Below are 27,352 nucleotides of genomic sequence, written 5' to 3' on the forward strand. Positions count from 1 at the left end.
TTCATCGCTGGCGGCCGCTGCTCACCCCTGCTGACATCACTGGACAGGGGGGAAAAGCGCTCAGTGTATATGCACTGAGTGCTTTTCAGCCCAGCGATGTCAGCAATCATCGCTATGCATACACGCTGGCCAAAAACGCCCAGTGTGTAGCACCTTTAGGCAGCTGCCTATGATCGTCGGGACCTGAGGGGGGTGGCCCGCTGTGGCTGACTGGTAGAAAAATTAAGAATGGCTTCTTCCCTCCCCTCCAAGGAGCAGCATTAGTACTGCCACACTGGGTCGTCTCCCCCCATCCCCCACCGTAGTTTCCTGTGCGGTTGGTAAGAGCCACACGCCCCTCAGGTCCCCATAGTTTGCACTGCAGCCATGGATGGTCATGGTGTATCCCACAGTCGCTGCTGCTGCTGCTGTGGTACATGCAAGCGCCCATCAGAAGCTCTGCCCCCGAACAATCAGAAGCTCAACCCCCTGACCCATTGGATGCGCCTGACCGCAAATTCCCCTCCGTGCCATGTGATGTTGCAATGCGTGACGTCACATATTTGCTGTTACCGGGACATTTAACAACAGCGGCGGCCCGGCTGGGTGACTGATGATCCTACCATGTTAGTCTTGTCTTACTGCAGTGCTGCCTCTTGTTGATTGGGCTGGGTGACTCACAAGTGCTATTCCTGCCGGCTGCTGTTCTTAACTAGTATGTAGTGCACTGACAGACAGTATATATATATATATATATATATATATATATATATTTATTTGTATTCATGTACACACCAGCTCTATATATATATATATTCATGCACCCCTATGCAAGCCCAATTATCTTAAACCTGGGTCAGCTGTTCTTTAGTAATTTATCAGCCAGTGTCAGGTGACTAGTGTACCTTTAAAAGCCGTGGAGTATTTGGCAGATACACATTAAACCAAGTAGGCATATTTGCAGTTATATTATGTGTGATACAGTTGCTAGGTTTTAATTTTTGAGACTCTGTGATAGTGTAGGACCTGCATGAAGATGGGGTACCTTGGCGAGCGGTTTGCAGGCTTCCGTGCATTGGCCAATTCACTAACTAAACCCCCATCATTTATTTATTGATGTTGTGAAAATAAGTGAGCTTGCTTTGGTGAGTGCTGAACTTTCTGTTTGTATGTATATATATATATATATATATATATATATATACATATATATATATGAAGTCCAGATAGGACGAAACGCGTTGGGTGTTACCCGCCTTCTCAAAGTTAAGATAACTATCTATTTACCTACGTTGATCTTATCACTTTTATTAGTAGTAATTGGATCCTCCTGTTCTTAGATTAACTTTTTATAGTACCATTGCATATAGTCTGTGTACTTTTTTACAACTCCAGACACATTTTTAAATGTCTTATTGGTTTTTCTTTTTTCTTTTCACATGTGGTTTTGTATTATACTTTTCACTGGTGCTAATTTTATTTGATTAAATACTTGAAAATTTGCAATATAGCCTCTCTTTTTAAAATTTTATGACACCATTGGTCGCTTTTAAACACCTTATCTATTTCCTTTTTTACATTATTTATAAAGCAGCTCACCATTGCTTTTTCCTTAAGGTATAGTTGACGCCCTAAAACAGTAGAGGGAGTGTCTTATTAAGAGAGCTTTTTGGACGTATATTTTACCTATTCGCACTAGCACTTTTTGGTCTATATACTAGTATTAACTGGTATCGCATATTGGCGCTGTTAAGCTTTTTTCTTTTTATATATATATATATATATATATATGTATATACATCCCCATATCTCTCTCTCTCGCAATCTAAAAATATATATATATGTTCAGTATGCAATACTGGCGGCCGGGATCCCGGGCGTCAGTATGCCCACAGCGGGATCCCGGCCACCAGTATGCTGGCAGCAGGGCAAGCGCTAACAAGCCTCTTGCGCTCGCCACAGGTTATATTCTCCCTCTGTGGGTGTCGTGGACACCCACAGATGGAGAGAAGCCTGTGGCGCAGGAATTCCGGTGGTGGCATATCACCACTAGTCGGGATTCTGGCGGTGGCATGATGACCTCCGGGATCCCGACTAGCGGTATACATATATATATATATATATATATATATTTATCTCCTGTCTTTGTCCCCCTCCCCCCTACACTACAGTATGCCTGGGGGTCCTCTCAAAATATTGCTCATTTTGTATATATTTTTTTCGCCATCTGACAGTGGCAACTTTGAAGTGTCTAAAAATCCGCCTTTATACCCGGGGGTCCTGGAAAGTGGGTATGCGGGGGAAGGTTGAGACATGGGGGCGCGGTGGCAGTAGGCAGGCGGTTTGCTTAGGGTGCTGAGAAACCTTGCGCCGGCCTGGTCGTGTGTGCAAATGGTAGATTGCTTGTCCCATTTTCTCTTCCAATTACTGTAGCGGCTGCACAGTACAAATACAAATGTCATCACAATTACCAAATATTAGTGGCGGCATTATTAATTACCAAATATATATTACATGCGTTCCTGCATATAGTCACATCTCTTCTGTATAATATAGTGAAATATGTATTTACTTATATTATTTATCCCCTCTTGTTTTCCTCTTTTCATCTGGCAAACTCTGTTCTGTCTCCCCAGTTAGTAGATTTCTTTCAACAAACATGGTCGCCTTCAGCGAAGGCTGACAGATAGCACAGTGGCTGCCCAAATGACAGCTTGTACTGAATGACTAGTCTCCCTGCCATTTACAGATCATGATCTAAGTAATAAATGTTTCCCTTTCGTATCTATGTTCCTAGGCCTTGCTCACTCTGCCTCTACATAAGTGCCAGAGCTGCATCAGGTAATCAATGACGAGAGCAAAGGAGAACGGGAGACAAGATTAGCATAAGCTGGGAATTTACACATTGAGGCCTGACATTGCTACGTCAAAACTTGTAGTAACTGGGGGGGTTTCTGTGTGTTCTTAAGCAAACTTTCCTTCCCAGTGGCACATTTATAGATGCATCAAAACTGAAATATATGACTTGCTTGTCAGTATCCAGTAATAGTATTGTCAGTAATGCATATTTTAGCTAAAAGATATAACTGCAAGGTCACTTATCTTTCCACCTCTTAGTGTGCATTGCAGCATAAATATATTTTGTAATATATATTCAAATTGCAGAAATGTTTCCTACAATGTAGTTGAGCTAATTAAGTGAAATGATACAGGGGTTTATTTAACAAACAGTGACATCAATAAAGATTTCCTTCATGTGTCCATTGCTGACATTTACTATTAAAACTTTGCTCAGCTCCCTGGTGATGCCTCCACTTCACCAGACTAGCATGGACTTGGGATTCCAGTGCCACTGTCGCAAATAATTAAAATAAAAAATTAATAAATTGTTAAATATTTAGTGAAAAAAACAACAACTTGTAAGTAGTGTAAGAAACTAAATAAAGAATGTTTTCCTGTGAAGACTATTACCTTTATTTTGCCTACAATAAATTTGATATATATATTTTTTTTTTGGGGGGGGGGTTACAAATAGACACAGTAATTTACCGTGGGCTAATTGGTCCCCCAGGGGTCATCCAATTAGCTCCAAAGTGTGGGTGCCAGCAGCTATTATCTGGCATTTTTTTTCAGTGCCTCTGCAAGCTCTGAAAAAAAAAAGCCAGATAAAATGCCAGTTTTCACCAATACGAAAGCGAAACACATAGGTCTATGAGCTTATCTCAGATTCTATTTGTTTTCGACATAAAAAATTATATTTTTCTCACGCTAAAAAACGTGAGCCAATTGAATAGCCCCCTACAAAAAAATTGTAAAAATCTCCCATTTGTCATACCTGAAAAAAATATATTAACACGGGTATGGGACTCAGGATCGACAGTGACCGGGACCCCAATTAGTGTCCGTGTCCTCTCGCATGGCTTGCTTCGCTCGCCATGCTTCGGCAAGGTTACCTTTCCCAATTGTAGTCCACGTGGATTGTAAAGTATGAAAAAGTTAAAAAAACGAAAAGAAAAAATTGTGAAAAACTCATGTTGATCTTTTTCCATGTTGACCTAATGACCATCTTGACTTATTTTCTGTGTCGACCTACTCGACCAATGTGTGTTGACCTAATGAGTGTTGACCTAGACACTGTCAACCCAGAGGCCGGATACCATTAACACATACATTAGTTCAGGCTCTCCATAATTTTCAGGGACTAGCCAAGGTTTTCAAAATCAATCTCTGGAAACGTAATCCTTGAATTGGACCGGTTTTTCACTACTATAACTTTACTAGCAATTTCTCTTATTCAAAACTATGAAACACTTATTTTGTTTTAATCTCAAGTGCCTATACATTACCTAGAAATTATGTGATATATCATGCATTTTATTGATGCACATAGTAGCCAGGGAATACCTCCCAATCTCCCGAAATCAGGAACCCAATAACTTAGACTTTTCACAGCTAAGGGGGTTATTCAGAGTTGTTTGCAAACCAAAAAAGTTAGCAATTGTGCAAAACCATGTGCACTACAGATGGGGCAGATATACCATGTGCAGAGAGAGTTAGATTTGGGTGGGCTGCAATTTAGATTTCAGTTTAAGCACACCCCACCAAAATCTAACTCTTCCAGCAGCTGGCCCCTGCTCCAGCTCCACATGCCTGGTATGCAGTTTTATATTTTTGTCGGTGGATTGCTCTGGCTCCTGAACTTTGATCCCCAAGTCTCCAGCACCCACTGAAAGGTGGGCCTCTCTAGTTTACTTTTTTTTGTATCCAGTTGAAAGCTAAGAAACCTATTTCCAGGAACTGGAGATATGGGCAGTCAGGCAAGCTGCCCTCCCACCAGAAAATGATGAATATTAAGCCCACTCTACTATCCACCCCTCCCCTGCTTATTTAACACCCCCTACCACCCTGGAAGTCAGCTACTGGGGCCCTTTCATTTAGCCCAATGCCCCCTTCTACAGTTTAGTGTTCTCCCTCCCACCCTATCTCCCACCATCTGTGCAGTAAAGGAGTAATTAGCAGAAATGACTGCTGCAGGTCCTACATGCTGAGCAGAAGACAGAACACCCCCTACCACCCACGGGACATCAAAGCTGCCGCTGATAGCATCCCCCACCCCTACTGCTGGAGGATAGGTAGGGGCCCCAGAGCATTGATTTGCCCAGGGGCCTACACTGCTGTTAAGAGGGCCCTGCCTTGCTAAACTGAACAGCAACCAGTGATCACCCTTTATAGTGACTGTGCTGCAGCAAAGGCGTGCTGTCTTGGATCTTTTAACTTGTTTGACTGTATATGGTCAACTATTTTTTTTTCAACTGATTAAGGTAACTTCCTTATTATTGATGGGAGATTTTCAGTTGTTATACTCTTCCTTACTGCCCTTATTTGTAGTAGAACTACATTCTCCATACTTGTCGGCAATGCTGTAGCTACTGACAGAGCTATGCTATGGAATAGGGAATAACATGCACATAAACTCCTTTGTGACCCGACAGAGTTTGCACCTTATTGACTGGGGAAATTTCTGTGTATTTTGCTGTGCTACCTTTTCATGTAATCATTTTATTTATTACAATTATTATTACAATTTTATTTATTACAATTTGTAAGCAAATTTTCTCTTCGTTATGTGGATACCAGATTTATATACTTTCCTCAATATCTAAGGTCATTAAAAGGTCAGGAGCAATGATTTATTTATAGATTTATTTTGATGAGTGCAACCCCTGAGACACCAGTAGGTGGAATGTAAATTGTATCATATTACATTAAATGGTACAGCAATTAGTTATATTCATTTAACATGAAAATATTAGTATTGCTTTGCATGGAAGCTCTAATTTAGGTTTTCACAAGACTTTAACTGGTATGAAATCCTGTGACGTCATGTGATATCACAGGTATGACGTATGCACAGCACTTTGGCATATAATACATGGCGTTCACTTTGGAAGCCTTCTGTAAGAAATAATTGTCAGTCCAGGAAACACTGTGAATTGGATGTCCAGAGAACAGGCAATTGTGACAATAGATTTTAATATGCACCAGGGATTCCTCTCTGTCAGCAGTATGTGCGCAGTGCCGATCAAGGAAACAAATTGATAGTTGTAGTTATCAGTAGGCATTCGCAGGAACAGAGCTTTTTTGGAAGCTCTGTACCACTGATCCAACTTTACTATATACAAGTGCTCATTTTCATGACCGTGTTGCGAGTTGGTACAAAGTTGTTGTACATTTTTTAATTTTGACTGGTCACCATAGGGGTCTATCCATGAAGCAGTGAAAAGTGTGGAGAAGTGAGTATGTGGAGAAGTTGCCCATGGCAACCAATCAGCTGCTCCGTACAATTGTATAGTATGCAAATTATAAATGTTACTTTAATGCTGATTGGTTGCCATGGGCAACTTCTCCACAGGCTCACTTCTCCACACTTTTCACTGCTTCATGAATAGACCCCTGAGTATTTTATCTATGTTGATACTGTGTCTGCCAACATTTTAATGTCAACCTTATGATTGTCTCTTTTTTAACTGTCTAAAGTTTGATTACATCTCACTGTGCTTACTATGCTACTCCATATGAGTTAGCAAAGGAGAGCAGGACCCAGAGCAGTATAGCTATATGGGGCGGAGTCTACTAGGCCCAGTACAGCTGCTAACCCTGCCGTTAAGACCAATTGGAATACCTCCTAGGGACTCATATGGATTAATTAGACTCTTCTTCCACCTATATTTTGGTTTCTATACCTTGTTTATCATGTGATCAGGTGTTTTACTTGTACAAGTGTTTTTTATTTATATGTATTACAGGTTGAGTATCCCTTATCCAAAATGCTTGGGACCAGAAGTATTTTGGATATAGGATTTTTCCGTATTTTAAAATAATTGCATACCATAATGAGATATCATGGCGATGGGACCTAAGTCTAAGCACAGAATGCATTTATGTTTCATATACACCTTATACACACAGCCTGATGGTAATTGTAGCCAATATTTTTAATAACTTTGTACATTAAACAAAGTGTGTGTACATTCACAAAATTCATTTATGTTTCATATATACCTTATACACACATCCTGAAGGTAATTTAATACTATATTTTTAATAACTTTGTGAATTAAACAAAGTTTTGTGTAAATTCAGCCATCAGAAAACAAAGGTTTCACTATCTCACTCTCACTCAAAAAATTCCGTATTTCGTAATATTTGGATATGGGATACTCAACCTGTAATATGTCTCACTATGCTGATACAAAACTGACCCAAGCAATATCTATTTCTAGATTATAATGGCAGAAGAGATTAAACCCTTGAAGTGGTATCCCTGTGTGTACCTTGCAGTATCACTCTTCCCCCTTCTAAACCGGTGAGTATAATTTTTGTATCTTCATTGCAGATAGATGCAAAAATCAGTGTCTAAAATCAACCTCGGGCAATTTGTTATAACTGCAGTAGTTAGGATTTTGTACACATTTTACATATACTGTAATGTATCATTCTAGTTTAGCTTTATTGTATTTCAAATAAACTGTTACTTTGAAGAAGCTGTTTTGCTTTTGCCAGACATCATGCGCAAGGCATCTGTACCAGTGCAAAAAGTCTGTTGGATGTAGGCTTTAAACTTCTCAGCTTCGTCAAACATATACTTTAAAAGTGACACATGTAATAAATACCAAACTAAAAAGTTTAATTAAACAAACCATGTGTTAATTAGAGATGAGCGCCGGAAATTTTTCGGGTTTTGTGTTTTGGTTTTGGGTTCGGTTCCGCGGCCGTGTTTTGGGTTCGACCGCGTTTTGGCAAAACCTAACCGAATTTTTTTTGTCGGATTCGGGTGTGTTTTGGATTCGGGTGTTTTTTTTCCAAAAAACCTAAAAAACAGCTTAAATCATAGAATTTGGGGGTCATTTTGATCCCAAAGTATTATTAACCTCAAAAACCATCATTTCCACTCATTTTCAGTCTATTCTGAATACCTCACACCTCACAATATTATTTTTAGTCCTAAAATTTGCACCGAGGTCGCTGGATGACTAAGCTAAGCGACCCTAGTGGCCGACACAAACACCTGGCCCATCTAGGAGTGGCACTGCAGTGTCACGCAGGATGTCCCTTCCAAAAAACCCTCCCCAAACAGCACATGACGCAAAGAAAAAAAGAGGCGCAATGAGGTAGCTGTGTGAGTAAGATAAGCGACCCTAGTGGCCGACACAAACACCGGGCCCATCTAGGAGTGGCACTGCAGTGTCACGCAGGATGTCCCTTCCAAAAAACCCTCCCCAAACAGCACATGACGCAAAGAAAAAAAGAGGCGCAATGAGGTAGCTGTGTGAGTAAGATAAGCGACCCTAGTGGCCGACACAAACACCTGGCCCATCTAGGAGTGGCACTGCAGTGTCACGCAGGATGTCCCTTCCAAAAAACCCTCCCCAAACAGCACATGACGCAAAGAAAAAAAGAGGCGCAATGAGGTAGCTGTGTGAGTAAGATAAGCGACCCTAGTGGCCGACACAAACACCGGGCCCATCTAGGAGTGGCACTGCAGTGTCACGCAGGATGTCCCTTCCAAAAAACCCTCCCCAAACAGCACATGACGCAAAGAAAAAAAGAGGCGCAATGAGGTAGCTGTGTGAGTAAGATAAGCGACCCTAGTGGCCGACACAAACACCGGGCCCATCTAGGAGTGGCACTGCAGTGTCACGCAGGATGGCCCTTCCAAAAAACCCTCCCCAAACAGCACATGACGCAAAGAAAAAAGAGGCGCAATGAGGTAGCTGTGTGAGTAAGATAAGCGACCCTAGTGGCCGACACAAACACCGGGCCCATCTAGGAGTGGCACTGCAGTGTCACGCAGGATGGCCCTTCCAAAAAACCCTCCCCAAACAGCACATGACGCAAAGAAAAAAAGAGGCGCAATGAGGTAGCTGTGTGAGTAAGATAAGCGACCCTAGTGGCCGACACAAACACCGGGCCCATCTAGGAGTGTCACTGCAGTGTCATGCAGGATGTCCCTTCCAAAAAACCCTCCCCAAACAGCACATGACGCAAAGAAAAAAAGAGGCGCAATGAGGTAGCTGTGTGAGTAAGATAAGCGACCCTAGTGGCCGACACAAACACCGGGCCCATCTAGGAGTGGCACTGCAGTGTCACGCAGGATGTCCCTTCCAAAAAACCCTCCCCAAACAGCACATGACGCAAAGAAAAAAAGAGGCGCAATGAGGTAGCTGTGTGAGTAAGATAAGCGACCCTAGTGGCCGACACAAACACCGGGCCCATCTAGGAGTGGCACTGCAGTGTCACGCAGGATGGCCCTTCCAAAAAACCCTCCCCAAACAGCACATGACGCAAAGAAAAATTAAAGAAAAAAGAGGTGCAAGATGGAATTGTCCTTGGGCCCTCCCACCCACCCTTATGTTGTATAAACAGGATATGCACACTTTAACCAACCCATCATTTCAGTGACAGGGTCTGCCACACGACTGTGACTGATATGACGGGTTGGTTTGGACCCCCACCAAAAAAGAAGCAATTAATCTCTCCTTGCACAAACTGGCTCTACAGAGGCAAGATGTCCACCTCATCATCATCCTCCGATATATCACCGTGTACATCCCCCTCCTCACAGATTATCAATTCGTCCCCACTGGAATCCACCATCTCAGCTCCCTGTGTACTTTGTGGAGGCAATTGCTGCTGGTCAATGTCTCCGCGGAGGAATTGATTATAATTCATTTTAATGAACATCATCTTCTCCACATTTTCTGGATGTAACCTCGTACGCCGATTGCTGACAAGGTGAGCGGCGGCACTAAACACTCTTTCGGAGTACACACTTGTGGGAGGGCAACTTAGGTAGAATAAAGCCAGTTTGTGCAAGGGCCTCCAAATTGCCTCTTTTTCCTGCCAGTATAAGTACGGACTGTGTGACGTGCCTACTTGGATGCGGTCACTCATATAATCCTCCACCATTCTTTCAATGTTGAGAGAATCATATGCAGTGACAGTAGACGACATGTCCGTAATCATTGTCAGGTCCTTCAGTCCGGACCAGATGTCAGCATCAGCAGTCGCTCCAGACTGCCCTGCATCACCGCCAGCGGGTGGGCTCGGAATTCTGAGCCTTTTCCTCGCACCCCCAGTTGCGGGAGAATGTGAAGGAGGAGATGTTGACAGGTTGCGTTCCGCTTGACTTGACAATTTTCTTACCAGCAGGTCTTTCAACCCCAGCAGACTTGTGTCTGCCGGAAAGAGAGATCCAAGGTAGGCTTTAAATCTAGGATCGAGCACGGTGGCCAAAATGTAGTGCTCTGATTTCAACAGATTGACCACCCGTGAATCCTTGTTAAGCGAATTAAGGGCTCCATCCACAAGTCCCACATGCCTAGCGGAATCGCTCCGTGTTAGCTCCTCCTTCAATGTCTCCAGCTTCTTCTGCAAAAGCCTGATGAGGGGAATGACCTGACTCAGGCTGGCAGTGTCTTCACGTGTGGCAAGTTCAAAGGGCATCAGAACCTTGCACAACGTTGAAATCATTCTCCACTGCGCTTGAGACAGGTGCATTCCACCTCCTATATCGTGCTCAATTGTATAGGCTTGAATGGCCTTTTGCTGCTCCTCCAACCTCTGAAGCATATAGAGGGTTGAATTCCACCTCGTTACCACTTCTTGCTTCAGATGATGGCAGGGCAGGTTCAGTCGTTTTTGGTTGGTGGGGTGGTTTGCGTGAGCTTGGTTACAAGAGGAACCAAGAGGAAGGGATTTACTGGTCAGTGGACTGCTTCCGCTGTCACCCAAAGTTTTTGAACTTGTCACTGACTTATTATGAATGCGCTGCAGGTGACGTATAAGGGAGGATGTTCCGAGGTGGTTAACGTCCTTACCCCTACTTATTACAGCTTGACAAAGGCAACACACGGCTTGACAAATGTTGTCCGCATTTCTGGTGAAATACTTCCACACCGAAGAGCTGATTTTTTTTGTATTTTGACCAGGCATGTCAATGGCCCTATTCCTCCCACGGACAACAGGTGTCTCCCCGGGTGCCTGACTTAAACAAACCACCTCACCATCAGAATCCTCCTGGTCAATTTCCTCCCCAGCGCCAGCAACACCCATATCCTCCTCATCCTGGTGTACTTCAACACTGACATCTTCAATCTGACTATCAGGAACTGGACTGTGGGTGCTCCTTCCAGCACTTGCAGGGGGCGTGCAAATGGTGGAAGGCGCATGCTCTTCACGTCCAGTGTTGGGAAGGTCAGGCATCGCAACCGACACAATTGGACTCTCCTTGTGGATTTGGGATTTCGAAGAACGCACAGTTCTTTGCGGTGCTTTTGCCAGCTTGAGTCTTTTCAGTTTTCTAGCGAGAGGCTGAGTGCTTCCATCCTCATGTGAAGCTGAACCACTAGCCATGAACATAGGCCAGGGCCTCAGCCGTACCTTGCCACTCCGTGTGGTAAATGGCATATTGGCAAGTTTACGCTTCTCCTCCGACAATTTTATTTTAGGTTTTGGAGTCCTTTTTTTACTGATATTTGGTGTTTTGGATTTGACATGCTCTGTACTATGACATTGGGCATCGGCCTTGGCAGACGACGTTGCTGGCATTTCATCGTCTCGGCCATGACTAGTGGCAGCAGCTTCAGCACGAGGTGGAAGTGGATCTTGATCTTTCCCTAATTTTGGAAACTCAACATTTTTGTTCTCCATATTTTAATAGGCACAACTAAAAGGCACCTCAGGTAAACAATGGAGATGGATGGATACTAGTATACTTATGGATGGACTGCCGAGTGCCGACACAGAGGTAGCTACAGCCGTGGACTACCGTACTGTACTGTGTCTGCTGCTAATATAGACTGGATGATAATGAGATGTAGTATGTATAAAGAAGAAAGAAAAAAAAAACCATGGGTAGGTGGTATACAATTATGGATGGACTGCCGAGTGCCGACACAGAGGTAGCTACAGCCGTGAACTACCGTACTGTGTCTGCTGCTAGTATAGACTGGATGATAAATAATGATATAAAAAATATATATATATATCACTACTGCAGCCGGACAGGTATATATTATATAATGACGGACCTGCTGGACACTGTCTGTCAGCAGAATGAGTTTTTTTAATTTTTATAGAATAAAAAAACACCACACAAGTCACACGACGAGTGTACTTTTTCAGGCAGACAATCACAATATACTATACTGGTGGTCAGTGTGGTCAGGTCACTGGTCACAGTGGTCAGTGGTCAGTCACACTGGCAGTGGCACTCTGGCAGCAAAAGTGTGCACTGTTTAATATGTACTCCTGGCTCCTGCTATAACCTATAACTGCTCCCCAGTCTCCCCCACAATTAAGCTGTGTGAGCACAGTCAGATATTATACATAGATGATGCAGCACAGATATGGTATGTGAGTGTGACTGAGTCACTGTGTATCGTTTTTTTCAGGCAGAGAACAAGAACAGAACGGATTATTAAATAATAATAAATTATAAAACTGCACTGGTGGTCAGGTCACTGGTCATCAGTCACTAGTATAACTCCTCCTAAGCTCCAGTAAGTAAATGAAGTGTCTCACTCTCACTCTCCTATCTATTTTAATTTCTAAACGGAGAGGACGCCAGCCACGTCCTCTCCCTATCAATCTCAATGCACGTGTGAAAATGGCCGCGACGCGCGGCTCCTTATATAGAATCCGAGTCTCGCGATAGAATCCGAGCCTCGCGAGAATCCGACAGCGTGATGATGACGTTCGGGCGCGCTCGGGTTAACCGAGCAAGGCGGGAAGATCCGAGTCGCTCGGACCCGTGTAAAAAAACATGTAGTTCGGGCGGGTTCGGATTCAGAGAAACCGAACCCGCTCATCTCTAGTGTTAATGTTACTAGGATCGACTTTGATGTGACACATTTACTGGTCTATTTATAAAAAAGAGAAAGACAATTTCTCTGTTGAAAACAGCAGATGAAAGCATTTCAGAAGTACTGCAACGGTATACTGTTTGTACAGACACACACACACACACACACACACACACACACACACACACACACACACACACACACACACTACATATTTATATAGAGTACTGCCACTGTTTGTTACCATTTTAAACTGGTGTTTCGTGCCACTGGTGCACAGAGGTGGGGTTTCTGAGTACCCAGGAACCACCCATGAAGGACTGGTTCGTGTGTATTTTTTTCAAAAACAGTAAGGAGATGAGACAGCTGTGTCTCTGTCTCTACACTGTGAAGACTGTTCACAGCCCCAATCAGAGCGGCTACGCATGAGAGGCAGCTCCGTAGGCAGAGACCTCTACCGATCAGAGCTCTCTGTCTGCGGAGCTGCTGCTCATGTGTAATTAAACACTGCACAGATGGCCAAGGGAGAGCTGCAGCAGATCCTCACATGCCATCAGTAGTACTGTCCTGAGGCCAGTCTCCTCCTTTTCCAGGTATCTGAGTGTGGCTGTAGACAGGAGAAAAATTGGTAATAGCTACGCAAGTTTCAGCGGGTGTGTGTGTGTGTGTGTGTGTGTGTGTGTGTGTGTGTGTGTAAGTATATAAAATATATTTATATAAAGTGTGTGAATATATATTTATAGTACAAATTGGTGTATATTCAGCTCTATACATCAGCCTCAAACTCTGCAAATCCTCAATACTTGTCTCTGTGTCCAAAAGTACTTAGGCTTCCAGCAATGGAGCTTGGCCCCAAAAGCTATTGTCAGGGCCACAGCCTACCCTGCTTCACCTTCCGCTCCTGCACTGCATGGGTAGAGACGTCATAACGTCTCCCACAGGTCCACATGAGGAGCTTTGGGATCTGTACAGTTTGAGGATGTTCTGGCAGTGCCATAGTTACCATCCGCCCACCCACTGGGGAGTGACTTTATGATGAAATGTGCTGAGGTGGAAGCAGCACACGGATGGGGCCCGGAGGTACTGCGAGTGGGGGAGTGGCGGTTAATGCATCTCCTCCTGGAAGCAGCTAAACTGCTGTCCTCCCTTTGGCAGTGAGTCTCCCGGAGACTCGCACAGCTGCCAAGCAGCCAGTCCCTATTGTTAGCGCCGGTGTCCCAATAAACTACAGGTGTTAGCGCTGGTGTCCCAATAAACTACAGCTCCCAGCAGCCCTTAGCGCCGGAATGCTTCGGCGCTAAGGGCTGCTGGGAGCTGTAGTTTATTTAGTGCGTCCACTTCCCTATAATGCGGCACGTTGGGACACCGGCGCTAACAATAGTGACTGGCTGGCAGAACTGACTGACTCGCTGAATCAATGTAACAGGTGAGAGTGCTGTGCACTGTCAAAGTCAGAAAAATATCTCTATGCACACTACCATATTTGCACCTCACACAGGTCCGTGCTGCGCATGTGTACGCTCTCCCGTACGTGCGCATACTCACAGTCGCGGGCACCCGCAGGCGCATGGTATGCGTATTTACGGTAGAGTTTATGCGATCATAGCGTGCGACTCAATCATTACATATTTTCACTAATAATGTATTTTGTAGATCATGGTCCCTTTTGATAGATTCTGAAAGTTTGGTTAATATAGAATGTTCATGAACAGAGAAATCCCTCTTTGTTTGATACGAAGGGTCAGACAGGAGTAATACAGTGGTGTTTAGTATCCATCGGAAGAATATTTAATTAGAAATATTCCGGTGTTGGTTTGAAGCAGATCAATCGCTCGTGCGAATAGTTATGGACATAAGAAGTTTATGAACATTTACTTTATTTGCACTTTATTACCCATGCGGCGGGAAACCCAGTTTCCCTCCCACCTGAGCTGTTGGAAATAGTCACAGCCCACCTGTATGAATCAACCTATGACCTTTTGTTATAATGCGAAGCCGAATTCCTGTGTCCAATGAACAATGAGATTGTAGGGACCATTGAATTGTATTGTGTGTGGGGCATAAATAGGCAGGCCGACCGTATCCAGTTCACTCTCTTCAACGGTTCTCATTGCTGATAATCGGGAGCTGGATATCGAGGCGCATGCGATCGTTTCCCTTTGTGCGTAAGTTTTCTCCGTAATCATATTGTCTTACTGTGAGCCATCTCTCTCTCTCTCTCTCCCTACTCTTTCTCTCGTATTTTCCTTTAATTTAATTGTATTGTATTTCCCGTGTAGTTATCTGGTTAGTTGGTTTATGTTATATTGTAGTGTATCATTTGTACTGTGATTCCTTTTTGCAAGTATAATAGTTATAATACATATAATACGTTTTGGACCCTAAGCCCAGGTATCTGTGTATTCTTTATAGGGTTAAGTATTCTCCGAGCGTCTGTGACGCTCAAGCAGCTTTGTAGTTAATCAGGTTACACCAGGTTGCACTTACACTCTGTCTCTACACTAAGGTATACTGTGTATCTCATTGTTAAAGGTATAGATATAAAGGTTTTAACGTTGTAAGCGTCTGCACCGCTGGTGATCTCCTCATGGTCCCGAGCGTACGCTACGCTATAGCGAATCATTACGTTAGTCGGCAGCCAATAGCGTGCCTGCCTGTGATCACTGGGCCGTAAGGGAACGTGACGCTTGAGCGTCTCGACTACGGTTGAGCGATCGCTACACAACTTGCGTACCCTTGCGGTACTTCTAACGTAGATAGCGTACAGTGTTCTTAGACCTCTTAAAGTGTTTTATATACGATAAATATTCAGCTTTATCAATTGGCGGCTCGCCCGTCCTTCACATATCTGCACTAGGTAGATCAGCAGACATTATCCCTCAGCAAAGGGCGGGAGGTTGTATCCCTCGTAGTGCTGACAGGATAAGCGTCTGCTTCGCTTAGGTAAAGAGTGCTGAAGGAATCCGGGAACCGGAGGTAAGAACAAAACGCTAGTGTCTTTTAAAACTGTTTATTTTTCTGTCTTGCGTACACACGCACGCACACATATATATGTCTGCATTTCTTTTTCTTTTTCATTTTCGTATATCACTCTCCTGTCTGCCAGTTTTATAGTTGATAGAAGTGCTAAAAGAGATTTGCCGTTATTTCATAGTTTAAGAGTAAAGGTAATATAGTTAAAAGATAGACAAACACACAGTTTTGCCTGGGAGATAAGGCGAAGTCAGTGTGTTGTGTGGTAGATGATCAAGGATCATCTACATTGATAAAAGTATAAATTGTGTTACGGTGGATCTTTGCTTTGCGTATACGTGTCTCTAACAAAGACTTGCGTACGCAATCCAAAGGCCGACGCACGCAGCGTACGTTACGCAACGGAGCGTCCGGTTACGCCCACGTAGCTCAAGTCACGATAAGTTGATAAATAACGCAAAGCGATAAATAACGCGAGGCGAGAAATAACGCAAGTCTATTTTTGGGTGTCCGAAATTTAATTAACAGATCCTGCTCCTAATTGGTAACACACCTGATCTAAAGAAAAATTTCTGCGCAGAAATAGAAATAGAAACAAAAGTGTACATGTGATGAGTGAGTGTTTTTACAATTTTTAAAGGTTGAACCACAAGAAAAGTCGAGTACTCGTGAGGTACATGCGTGTAAGTGACGTGCACGGTGGCTAGGGAGGCATCTCTGGTTAAATATACAATTTTGAGCATTAGAGTATAGCAGACCAGGAGGTCATACTGTAACAAGACCAGGAGGTCATAACAGACCAGGAGGTCCAGGTACAGCCGACAAGGAAGTCCGCTATACAGTTCACAGGCACAACACCGAAAAGGGTTGGTGCAACACCCATATAGGCCATATAAGCTCTGGCTGAAGGAATTCGCAGTCGTAAGTTTCGATTCCATTGGTCTTTCCGTACATAAGCTTAGTTGTTTGTGTACTGAACGACTGGACCGCACGTAAGTGTGTGCAGTAGTTAGTAATCTGACCTAATACCATTAGAGTAAAGGGGTCACAAACGCTATTTGTACACTCTAACGTGATTTGTGTAATTTTTTTTTATTTTAAGGGAAGTTTGCTGCTCACTCAGGAACTATCCAGCAACCAATAGTTACTGGAAAGAGTAAGTGTTCTTCGGATAACCCTCGCAGGTTCCAGTAAATAGAGGTTCAGGTCGCAGGGGCCCTAGGTCGAGTACGCCAGCACCATATCGGTGTGATCAGGTCGTATTGGTCGGCGTGGGCGAGTGAGTGGGGTACTCGGTAAACCGCCACCGTCAGCCTATTTTGGACATTTGGTTTTGCGTAAGAGTTGGCTAAATAAAGCAACACTTTCGAACTATGGGGGCCACTTGTTCAGGTAGGGGGCGATCAACCTCGGTTCGGGTTGATTCAGTGGTCCGACCAATTGGGTCGGCCAGGTATATAATGTGTGAGAAATATGGAAGTCACACAGAAACTTTATGTGATGAATGGGAGAGAATGACTGTACATGACGGGGAGAAATTCCCAAGAGTAGGTAGCTTCAGCTCAGAAGTGTTACAAAATTTAAGGAGGAGGATATGTCTCATAAAATCAACAAAGAGACGAATCCAGCATTATGATTATTTACAGTTGTGGCAACAGGAAGGTGAGATACAGAGAGGTTTGGCTCAGGCGGCGGGATCTGGCTCTAACAGAAAACTGATTGCCACGGCCCCACCGCCACCATACATATCAGGAGAGAAGTTGATTGCGGAGAAAGACGCACTAAGGTGTAACACAAAATCACTTAGTAACTGTGTAAATGTTAATGATAATGTTAACCCATTAACCCATGCAAGTATTAACCCGTGCAAGTTGTACCCTGTTTTGAACTTTCCTCAGGAGTGTGATCAAGAGGACGAATCGGCAACAATTTCAGCGCTCTCTCTAGCAGCCACCATAGCAGAGACCACAGTAGGCACAGCTCCACCCACGAGATTAGTAAAGGCCCCTAGCGGAGGGATAGGTGAGGTCGTATCAACTGGTAAGTACGGCACCATGCATTATGCTGAAACTATTTCACCACAGCCTGTAGAATCTACACAGAATGAGGTTGTTAGAATTACACCTGTTAGAGTAATAGCAGTGCCAAAAGGGAAAACAGACACATCAGGAGCCACTCCCATTAGGAACATTGCCATGTACACCCCATTTTCCCGAATGGAATTAAGGACCATAGTGTTTGAATTTCCTGACCCTAGAAAAGATTTAGTTGCCAGTCAAAAATACATCAGAGACTTAGGTAACACTGTAGAGCCCAACAATAAAGACTGGCAGATATTGCTGAGAGCATGTTTACCCTCAAATGTCGACGCAACTCAATTTTTAGCTGATTGCGGACTAGATCATGATGTACCTCTTACAGATGTGTACAACCAAGATAATGTGAAAAGAATAAACTTGCAGTTAAAAGAGTATTTCCCAGCAGTAGCTAAATGGAATAAGATATTCTCCATTAAACAGAAGGAGTCAGAGACAGCTGCAGAGTATTTTCACAGAGCATTATTAGAAATGGCAAAATACACAGGCATAGAGGACATTAAAACAGACACAAACCATCGGGAAGTAGCAGTATCGGTACTGATGGATGGTTTAAAAGAGTCATTGAAGACTAGGGTACAAACCACACAACCATGTTGGCGAGGTCTGTCTGTGGCTACTTTGAGAGAGGCTGCTATTGATCACGATAGAAACATCACCAGACACAGGGAACAACAAGGTGATAAATTAATGTCAGTAAGTATACAGGCTCTGACCACAAGGCAGCCTTTGTTTGTATCACCAAATCCTGTGGGTAAGTCAAGTATGGTTACTTGTTATTCTTGTCACAAACAGGGACACATGGCACGAGATTGTAGAGTAAAGAATCCACGAAACTCATACCAACCCCCTAGACAACGACACGACACACGACATTGGGATCGGGGTCCACAGAAACGGAGTTATGAGCCACATACAGGGGAAACAAAAAGATATCCCCCGAACAGAGACTGGCATGCCTCTGGTAGTTCCCAGCTAACTCCCTCACAAGTAGTTGCTGCCAGCGGGATTCAGGAAGGTCACCATACCCAATAGGGGTGTGGCCATACCTGTAATCTGCAGCCAGTAAAATTAATTGCCAACCTTGGAAGTGAACCCGAGATCGCAATTAATGTAGCTGGTAAAACTTTAAACTTTCTTGTAGACACAGGGGCGGCCAAGTCAGTGATAAATTCGACAGTGGGCATGAGAACCACTGGTAGGACAATTCCAGCCATGGGAGTAACAGGAGTAGTCCAGCACTACCCTGTTAGCAAACCAGCCGAGATTACAATAGGGCCTTTGCATACCAAGCATTCCTTTTTGCTGGCTGCATCGGCACCAACCAATCTCCTGGGAAGAGACTTACTGTGTAAAATGGGGTGCGTCATTTATTGTACTCCTGAAGGTGTATTCTTGGACATACCTGAGAAACACGCTCAGGAAGTGCGAGACATGTTAGACTCCCCATCAAAATTAATGTCACATACCATTATGACAAATAGGAATCCATCCCAAATAGAAGAGATGACATCTCAGATACCAGAGTCACTTTGGACAAAAGACGGACAAGACACTGGATTAATGGCAAACGTAGCTCCAGTAGTTGTACAAGTAAAAGATGGTAGGATAGCTCCAAAAATCCCACAGTACCCTCTGAAGCCAGAGGTGGAGTTAGGAGTTTACCCAGTAATAGAGCGCTTGCTACAACAGGGCATTCTGGTAAGAACGTCCAGCACTGCCAATAGTCCCATCTTCCCTGTTAAAAAGAGTGGGGGGAGGGGTTACAGACTAGTGCAGGATCTAAGGGGGATTAACAAAATAGTTGAGAGTCAGTTCCCCGTAGTGCCAAATCCAGCTGTCATCCTAATGCAAATCCCTCCCACTGCCAAATTTTTCACTGTTATTGACCTCTGCTCCGCTTTCTTTTCGGTACCTCTGCACCCTGACAGCCAATATTTGTTTGCATTTACATACAGAGGAGTCCAATACACGTGGACTCGATTACCCCAAGGTTTCATAGATAGTCCAAGTATATTTTCTCAGGCTTTGCATGATTGTTTACAGTCTTTCCAACCAGACAGTGGATCAGTATTGATACAGTATGTGGACGATTTACTACTGTGTTCAGATTCACTGGAAGCATCTCTGAAGGATACGAAACAGCTCCTGTTTCATCTTTCAGACACAGGACACAAGGTGTCCAAAGACAAGTTACAATTATGCCAAACTAAGGTAAAATATTTGGGACACTGTCTAACACAAGGACTGAGACACCTGACCGCTGATAGAATCCAAGCAATTAGAGACATGACTCTGCCACAAACCCAGCAACAGATCAGAACGTTTTTAGGAATGTGTGGGTATTGCCGTAATTGGATCCCAGGGTTTTCCATTTTGGCGTTACCTTTGCAGGAAATGGTCTCCTCAAACAAACCTGATAGGATTTCGCATACAGACGAGTCCGAAACAGCATTTGAGAGACTCAAACAGTGCCTAACGCAGGCACCAGCACTAGGTATGCCAGACTATGGGAAACCCTTTGAACTATACGGAACAGAAAGTGCTGGTTGCGCGGCAGGTGTACTAACCCAAAAACACGGTGATGCCAGCAGGCCAGTTGCATACTACAGCGCTCAACTAGACACGGTAGCGCGATCCCTCCCCACATGCTTGCGAAGCGTTGCTGCGATAGCATTGCTAGTGACAAAAAGCGAAGACGTCGTGCTAGGCCACAACCTCACAATCCATACGCCACATGCAGTATCAGCCTTATTGAATTCTGCCCAAACCAGACACGTCTCATCAGCGAGGTTTACAAGATGGGAATTGGCACTAATGGCCCCCGTAAACATCACCATAAGGAGATGCAGTGCATTAAATCCTGCAACGTATCTCCCAGGTGTGCCTGGTCAGGCACAAAGGGTGGAAGGTGAGAGTGATGGGGAAGGAGGATTTAATACAAAGGAAGATACACATGATTGTATGGAATATTTGACCCAAAATTTTACCGCAAGGCCTGACATCAGTGACAACCCACTGGAAGATGCAGAACTTACGTTCTACACGGACGGTAGTTGTCATAGACAGTCAGAATCGGGAGACTTGTGTACTGGATACGCAGTCGTAGATGACCAAGGCACCATAGAAGCGGAACCGCTAGGCCCACCTCACTCAGCCCAGGTTGTTGAACTGGTCGCCCTAACCAGAGCATGTGAATTGGCTAAGGGTAAGTCAGCCAATATCTACACCGATTCTAGATACGCATTCGGGGTAGTCCATGATTTCGGAGCCCTATGGCGCCTCCGAAATTTCATGACGGCAGCTGGTACACCGGTAGCGCATGCAGCTCACATAAAAAGGCTTCTAACAGCGATACAGGAACCCGACAAAGTGGCTGTTATCAAATGTAAAGCACATACATATAGCCAAGACCCGGTATCACTTGGTAACAGCCGAGCAGACGAAGCTGCTAAGTTAGCAGCTGCTACCCCCATACAGACAGACACCACACAATTGATGGTATTTAATACCATTAACACACAGAAGTTGTGTGAAATGCAAAATTTGTGTTCCACACAGGAAAAGGCAGTCTGGAAGGCAAAGGGATATGGCCAGGAGTCCTCAGGACTCTGGACGGATGGACATGGTAAACCAGTGGCCCCCAGAGCATATCTTCCATGTCTGGCTGAAGCAGCTCACGGGCTGACTCATCTAGGCAAGGAGGGGATGTGCAAATTGGTGAGAGCATATTGGTGCGCCCCAGGATTCTCCTCTCATGCGAGTAAAAGAGCAATGTCATGCCTTACCTGTTTGAGAAAGAATATTGGAAAGGCAATACCTACAGAACCATCCCATATCCCACCTGCCGGCGGCCCTTTCCAGGTAATACAAATTGACTTTATACAATTACCCCCTTGTCGGAATTTGAAATATGTACTTGTTTGTATAGATGTTTTCTCAAATTGGGTCGAAGCATTTCCTGCGGCTACAAATACCGCTATGTTTACTGCTAAGAAAATTGTGCAGGAATTTGTATGTAGATATGGTATCCCTAGAATAATCGAAAGTGATAGGGGTACCCATTTTACAGGTGATGTCTTTCAAGGAATGTGTAAGTTGATGGGAATTGATAGCAAGCTGCACACTCCGTACCGTCCACAGGCGAGTGCGAAGGTCGAAAGAGTGAACAGCACTATTAAAAATAAATTGAGTAAAGTGATGGCAGAGACAGGATTGACATGGCCAGAAGCTTTACCCATTGTATTGTACAGTATCAGAACCACTCCCAGGTCCCCTCTTAATCTGTCTCCCTTTGAAATCTTGTTTGGTCGACAACCGCATGTCATGATTAACCCTCAGGATGATTTGAAATGTAACAATGAAGTAACTGTAAAGTACTTGATTAACATGAGTAAACAGTTAAGGAATCAAAATGATAATCTGAAGTTGGTGATTCCTGATCTACCTGATAGTAATTGTCATGACATTGAACCTGGGGATTATGTAATGATACGGAATTTTCTACGCTCAGGTTGCCTTATTGACAGATGGGAAGGACCATACCAGGTCTTATTGACTAGCACTACAGCATTAAAGGTTGCTGAGAGAGAGACTTGGGTCCATTCATCCCACTGCAAGAAGGTTGCTGATACAGAGAAGTCCCGTGATAAGGAACAGACGGTAGAGGTTGTACCACTGGAGTGTCTGTTCCAGGAGGACTGAGGCGGCACCTGAGCCTTGAAGACCGAGAGCTGTTGTCGACTCCCCACTCCCTTTTATTGTTTTCCTCCACTTCCCATCCCCTCTCCCTCAAATTTCTTTTTCCTCCTTCTCATTCTTCTCCGTTTCCTCCTATAAGATGGACTTGCCCCAAGAGACTGTGACCCGGATTTTCCTGTTGACCATGATGTTGACCAGAGCAGTCTGTTCCGGCGAGAGTACCATGGAGGTCGATAGAGGTTCTGGAATGGGTTCTGATGATAAAGATGGAGGCGTAGTTTTCCAAGATCAACCTAACCAACAAGCAAAGGCGAGTATCAGAAAACGATCCGATAGCATTGACCATAGAAGGAATTGTGACGGATTGTTAGCTGAGGAAAACTGTATCTGTAGGCTCTGTAACAATGTCATTGAAGATGGGTGCATTAAGAAATGCCAATCCAGTTTTAATATCCATATGGACCGGCATCCATTGAGTGACTATCACTCCTTAGTGGGTAATGTGTTAAACAAAACAGATTGTTGGGTATGCTCTCAAGTACCTCAAGGTCATAGCAAATCAGGGCTAGTACCATTTCCTTTAACGATAGGGGAGGTACTTGAGTTAAATGGTGGGAGACCGGTGGACAGGAGGTTTAATATCTCCAGCCCTCCTAGTTTGAAGCTCCACCAATACCATGTGGATAGGTCCCTATTATGTTTCAACATCTCCAATCCCAGAAAGCCGGGAAATTGGGAAGTGTCATGGAGTAACCACACCATGACCTTTTCGCATAGAGCAGATAGAATGCCTACAGATACAGAGCTTGTACGCCACATAGCTAGTAGAGGAAAATCTTTCCGGTATAGGTACACCTTAGGAAATAGGATTACGAGAGTTGGAGAAGTATCACCAGGATACTGTGCACATATCGTACAACCTGATACGTGTATTAAGCAGATGGAAGAATTAGGGTTAGGAGATTTCACCTGGAAGGTGTGTAATATGGTTATGTCCTTCTCCGTCCCATATGTTCTCCCCGATGATGCATATTTCATATGCGGGAGAAAGGCGTACAAGTGGCTTGCCCCAAACTCTGAAGGATTGTGTTATATTGGAAAAGTATTGCCTGAAGTAATGACTGTAACACATGATAAAATGAAAGACATACATCGTGGTGCCCAAGCTCCTTATACTCACACCCATTACGAGCACGTTGTTAAAAGGCACCTGATAGAGAAGACAGAGCATCCGGCCTCTGATCTGATAAGTGAATCCACCGGGATTCAATTCTTAATCGCGTTAGATTTCACCCGCACCGCTAGAGGAGTGCTAAATTATAAATACATATCGGCGCTCGCAAATTTGTTAGATAATATCACTGAAATGTATGATGACACGTTTAGATATACTGGAAGGGAACTTCAAGCTTATAAAACAGAACTGGTGCAGCATAGAATGGTTCTTAATTACCTCACACCAGTGACAGGCGGATATTGTGTTACATTAGCAACACAGTACGGCGTGAAGTGTTGCACGTATATCACGAATAGCACCGAGGATCCGGTCGAGGTCATAGACCAAAAGATGGACGATATTCTCCAATTGAAGTGGGAATTTCGCCGAAAACACAATCTCACTCTTGCTGCTGTAGGTAATGAGCTGACTGGTTGGGTGTCATGGTTGAACCCGCGAAATTGGTTCTCCGGTTTGGGAGACTGGGCTCAAGGAGTCATAATGGATGTTGGGAAGTTTCTCCTATGTATCTTAGGTGTTGTCATATCAATTGGCTTGATATTTAGATGCGGTCAGGCTTTAATGAAGTGCAAACATCGTACCAGGGTAATGAGTTTGAGGAGTGAAGAAACTGTAATTAACCTGGATTTGATTTATGACCCAATGATAGAAATAATGATGTAATGAAAATGCGATTATACGGTCCGTTTCTTTCACCTGTTTTTCTGGTTTTTCTCCAAGATAAAAAGACCCACTTGGACGAGGAAGTTGACGAGACGCTATACAGACAACGGATAGACCAAAGAAGAAGTTTTGACCACTTGAGATACGGACATTTGATGAACTTTGCCATGGATCCCCAGTTTCCCTAGAATTCTTAAACTTACGCTAGCCCAACATTTTTTTGTAAATCTAATGGCATTGACAAAGCTTTTTGCTCACACCTAATGGGCAACACAGCGCAAAGAAGACGACTTTCAACTGATACCGAACTAAACTTCAACCGACAGATGTACATTAACCTGACATAGAATACCACCGCATTTACCGTAATTATGTCTTTTCTTCATTTCTACAACCCTCAGGTAATGACACACATAGTATAGGGAATACAGGCACAGATATCAGCAATCACATATTCCCCCATTCATGTATCATCAACTAAAATGTGCTCCCCATTTTGTTCAAAACCCGAAAAGAGCTCGGTAAAGTTTGACAGCCCATCCACAGACCCGTACCACGGGATAAGAAGGAATTCAAATGTATACTTCGCAATACCTCGAAGCTTGATTTACAACACGTACGGCACGATGATACATGACCCCCCAAACATGGACTCATACACACATGCTTCTGCTATCTCACTAGGTCATACCCTCTTCCCACCTACTCCTCTCTCCTCCCTTACCCAACCATGGAAATGAATTAACCCCTGACATATATTTTTCTCCTTTTGAAATGTTTTAGAAGGTGGCAGTTATTATTGACTGCCAAAGGGTGGACTGTCAAAGTCAGAAAAATATCTCTATGCACACTACCATATTTGCACCTCACACAGGTCCGTGCTGCGCATGCGTACGCTCTCCCGTACGTGCGCATACTCACAGTCGCGGGCACCCGCAGGCGCATGGTATGCGTATTTACGGTAGAGTTTATGCGATCGTAGCGTGCGACTCAATCATTACATATTTTCACTAATAATGTATTTTGTAGATCATGGTCCCTTTTGATAGATTCTGAAAGTTTGGTTAATATAGAATGTTCATGAACAGAGAAATCCCTCTTTGTTTGATACGAAGGGTCAGACAGGAGTAATACAGTGGTGTTTAGTATCCATCGGAAGAATATTTAATTAGAAATATTCCGGTGTTGGTTTGAAGCAGATAATCGCTCGTGCGAATAGTTATGGACATAAGAAGTTTATGAACATTTACTTTATTTGCACTTTATTACCCATGCGGCGGGAAACCCAGTTTCCCTCCCACCTGAGCTGTTGGAAATAGTCACAGCCCACCTGTATGAATCAACCTATGACCTTTTGTTATAATGCGAAGCCGAATTCCTGTGTCCAATGAACAATGAGATTGTAGGGACCATTGAATTGTATTGTGTGTGGGGCATAAATAGGCAGGCCGACCGTATCCAGTTCACTCTCTTCAACGGTTCTCATTGCTGATAATCGGGAGCTGGATATCGAGGCGCATGTGATCGTTTCCCTTTGTGCGTAAGTTTTCTCCGTAATCATATTGTCTTACTGTGAGCCATCTCTCTCTCTCTCTCTCCCTACTCTTTCTCTCGTATTTTCCTTTAATTTAATTGTATTGTATTTCCCGTGTAGTTATCTGGTTAGTTGGTTTATGTTATATTGTAGTGTATCATTTGTACTGTGATTCCTTTCTGCAAGTATAATAGTTATAATACATATAATACGTTTTGGACCCTAAGCCCAGGTATCTGTGTATTCTTTATAGGGTTAAGTATTCTCCGAGCGTCGGTGACGCTCAAGCAGCTTTGTAGTTAATCAGGTTACACCAGGTTGCACTTACACTCTGTCTCTACACTAAGGTATACTGTGTATCTCATTGTTAAAGGTATAGATATAAAGGTTTTAACGTTGTAAGCGTCTGCACCGCTGGTGATCTCCTCGTGGTCCCGAGCGTACGCTACGCTATAGCGAATCATTACGTTAGTCGGCAGCCAATAGCGTGCCTGCCTGTGATCACTGGGCCGTAAGCGAACGTGACGCTTGAGCGTCTCGACTACGGTTGAGCGATCGCTACACAACTTGCGTACCCTTACGGTACTTCTAACGTAGATAGCGTACAGTGTTCTTAGACCTCTTAAAGTGTTTTATATACGATAAATATTCAGCTTTATCAGCACCCACTGCACTGCACAGCACTCTCACCTTTTACATTGATTCAGTGTCCAGACATTACCCTCCATGATATCACCCACTCTATCTGTTACATTAGCCATCTCGGGGCTTCCAGGCCGGCAACCCAGGTGCTGTGTTGCGAAGTCAGGGCCTCTGGGGATCTGGGCGCGGCTGTGGCAGGGAGGCACTTCTGTGACATCATGCGCAGAGGAGGTTCCGGGGCTCAGAGAGTATGCGGCGCAGGGAGGGCTCTGAAAGCCTTCCGCTGCGCCGCTTTCATACACATCTATGCCGGTGGCCGCAGCAGCTTTTGTTCCACGTGCGCCGCGGCTAGGGAGTGGGGATTGTTGATGCTGGAGGGGGCAGGCGGACTGGCAGCAGGACATAGGATGCTCCAGTAAAAGGATTTTTTCCCCCTATCTAGAGCGCAGAGACTTGCTGCAGATGCAGTGGCATACCCTCCAACTGTACTTTTCTGGCAGGTACAGTACCATTTTTTATAGTCTGTACCGATTTTTGGCTCTCCACGCTTCTATTGAAAGTATAGGAAAAAGGGTGTGGCCACGCCCCCTTTTCACATTTGTACCAATTTTTATGTGTAAATTGTTGGTGGGTATGTTGCTGCAGATGCAGTGGGTCTATT

The 27,352-nt window shown here is 44.1% G+C and overlaps 1 protein-coding gene across 3 annotated transcripts in view; it reads left to right on the forward strand.

Annotated features, from left to right (window-relative positions):
* The window catches only part of LOC135048735 (uncharacterized), a 1,076,079-nt gene that overhangs the window by 890,403 nt on the left and 158,324 nt on the right, over positions 1-27,352 (forward strand). For all 3 annotated transcript variants that reach the window (XM_063955577.1, XM_063955578.1, XM_063955576.1), the window contains one exon: positions 7,263-7,345. In XM_063955577.1, the coding sequence (XP_063811647.1) occupies positions 7,263-7,345 (83 nt within the window). The remainder of the gene's footprint in view (positions 1-7,262; positions 7,346-27,352) is intronic.

This window comes from Pseudophryne corroboree, chromosome 2 (genome assembly GCF_028390025.1).
Source record: "Pseudophryne corroboree isolate aPseCor3 chromosome 2, aPseCor3.hap2, whole genome shotgun sequence".
Taxonomy (NCBI): domain Eukaryota; kingdom Metazoa; phylum Chordata; class Amphibia; order Anura; family Myobatrachidae; genus Pseudophryne; species Pseudophryne corroboree.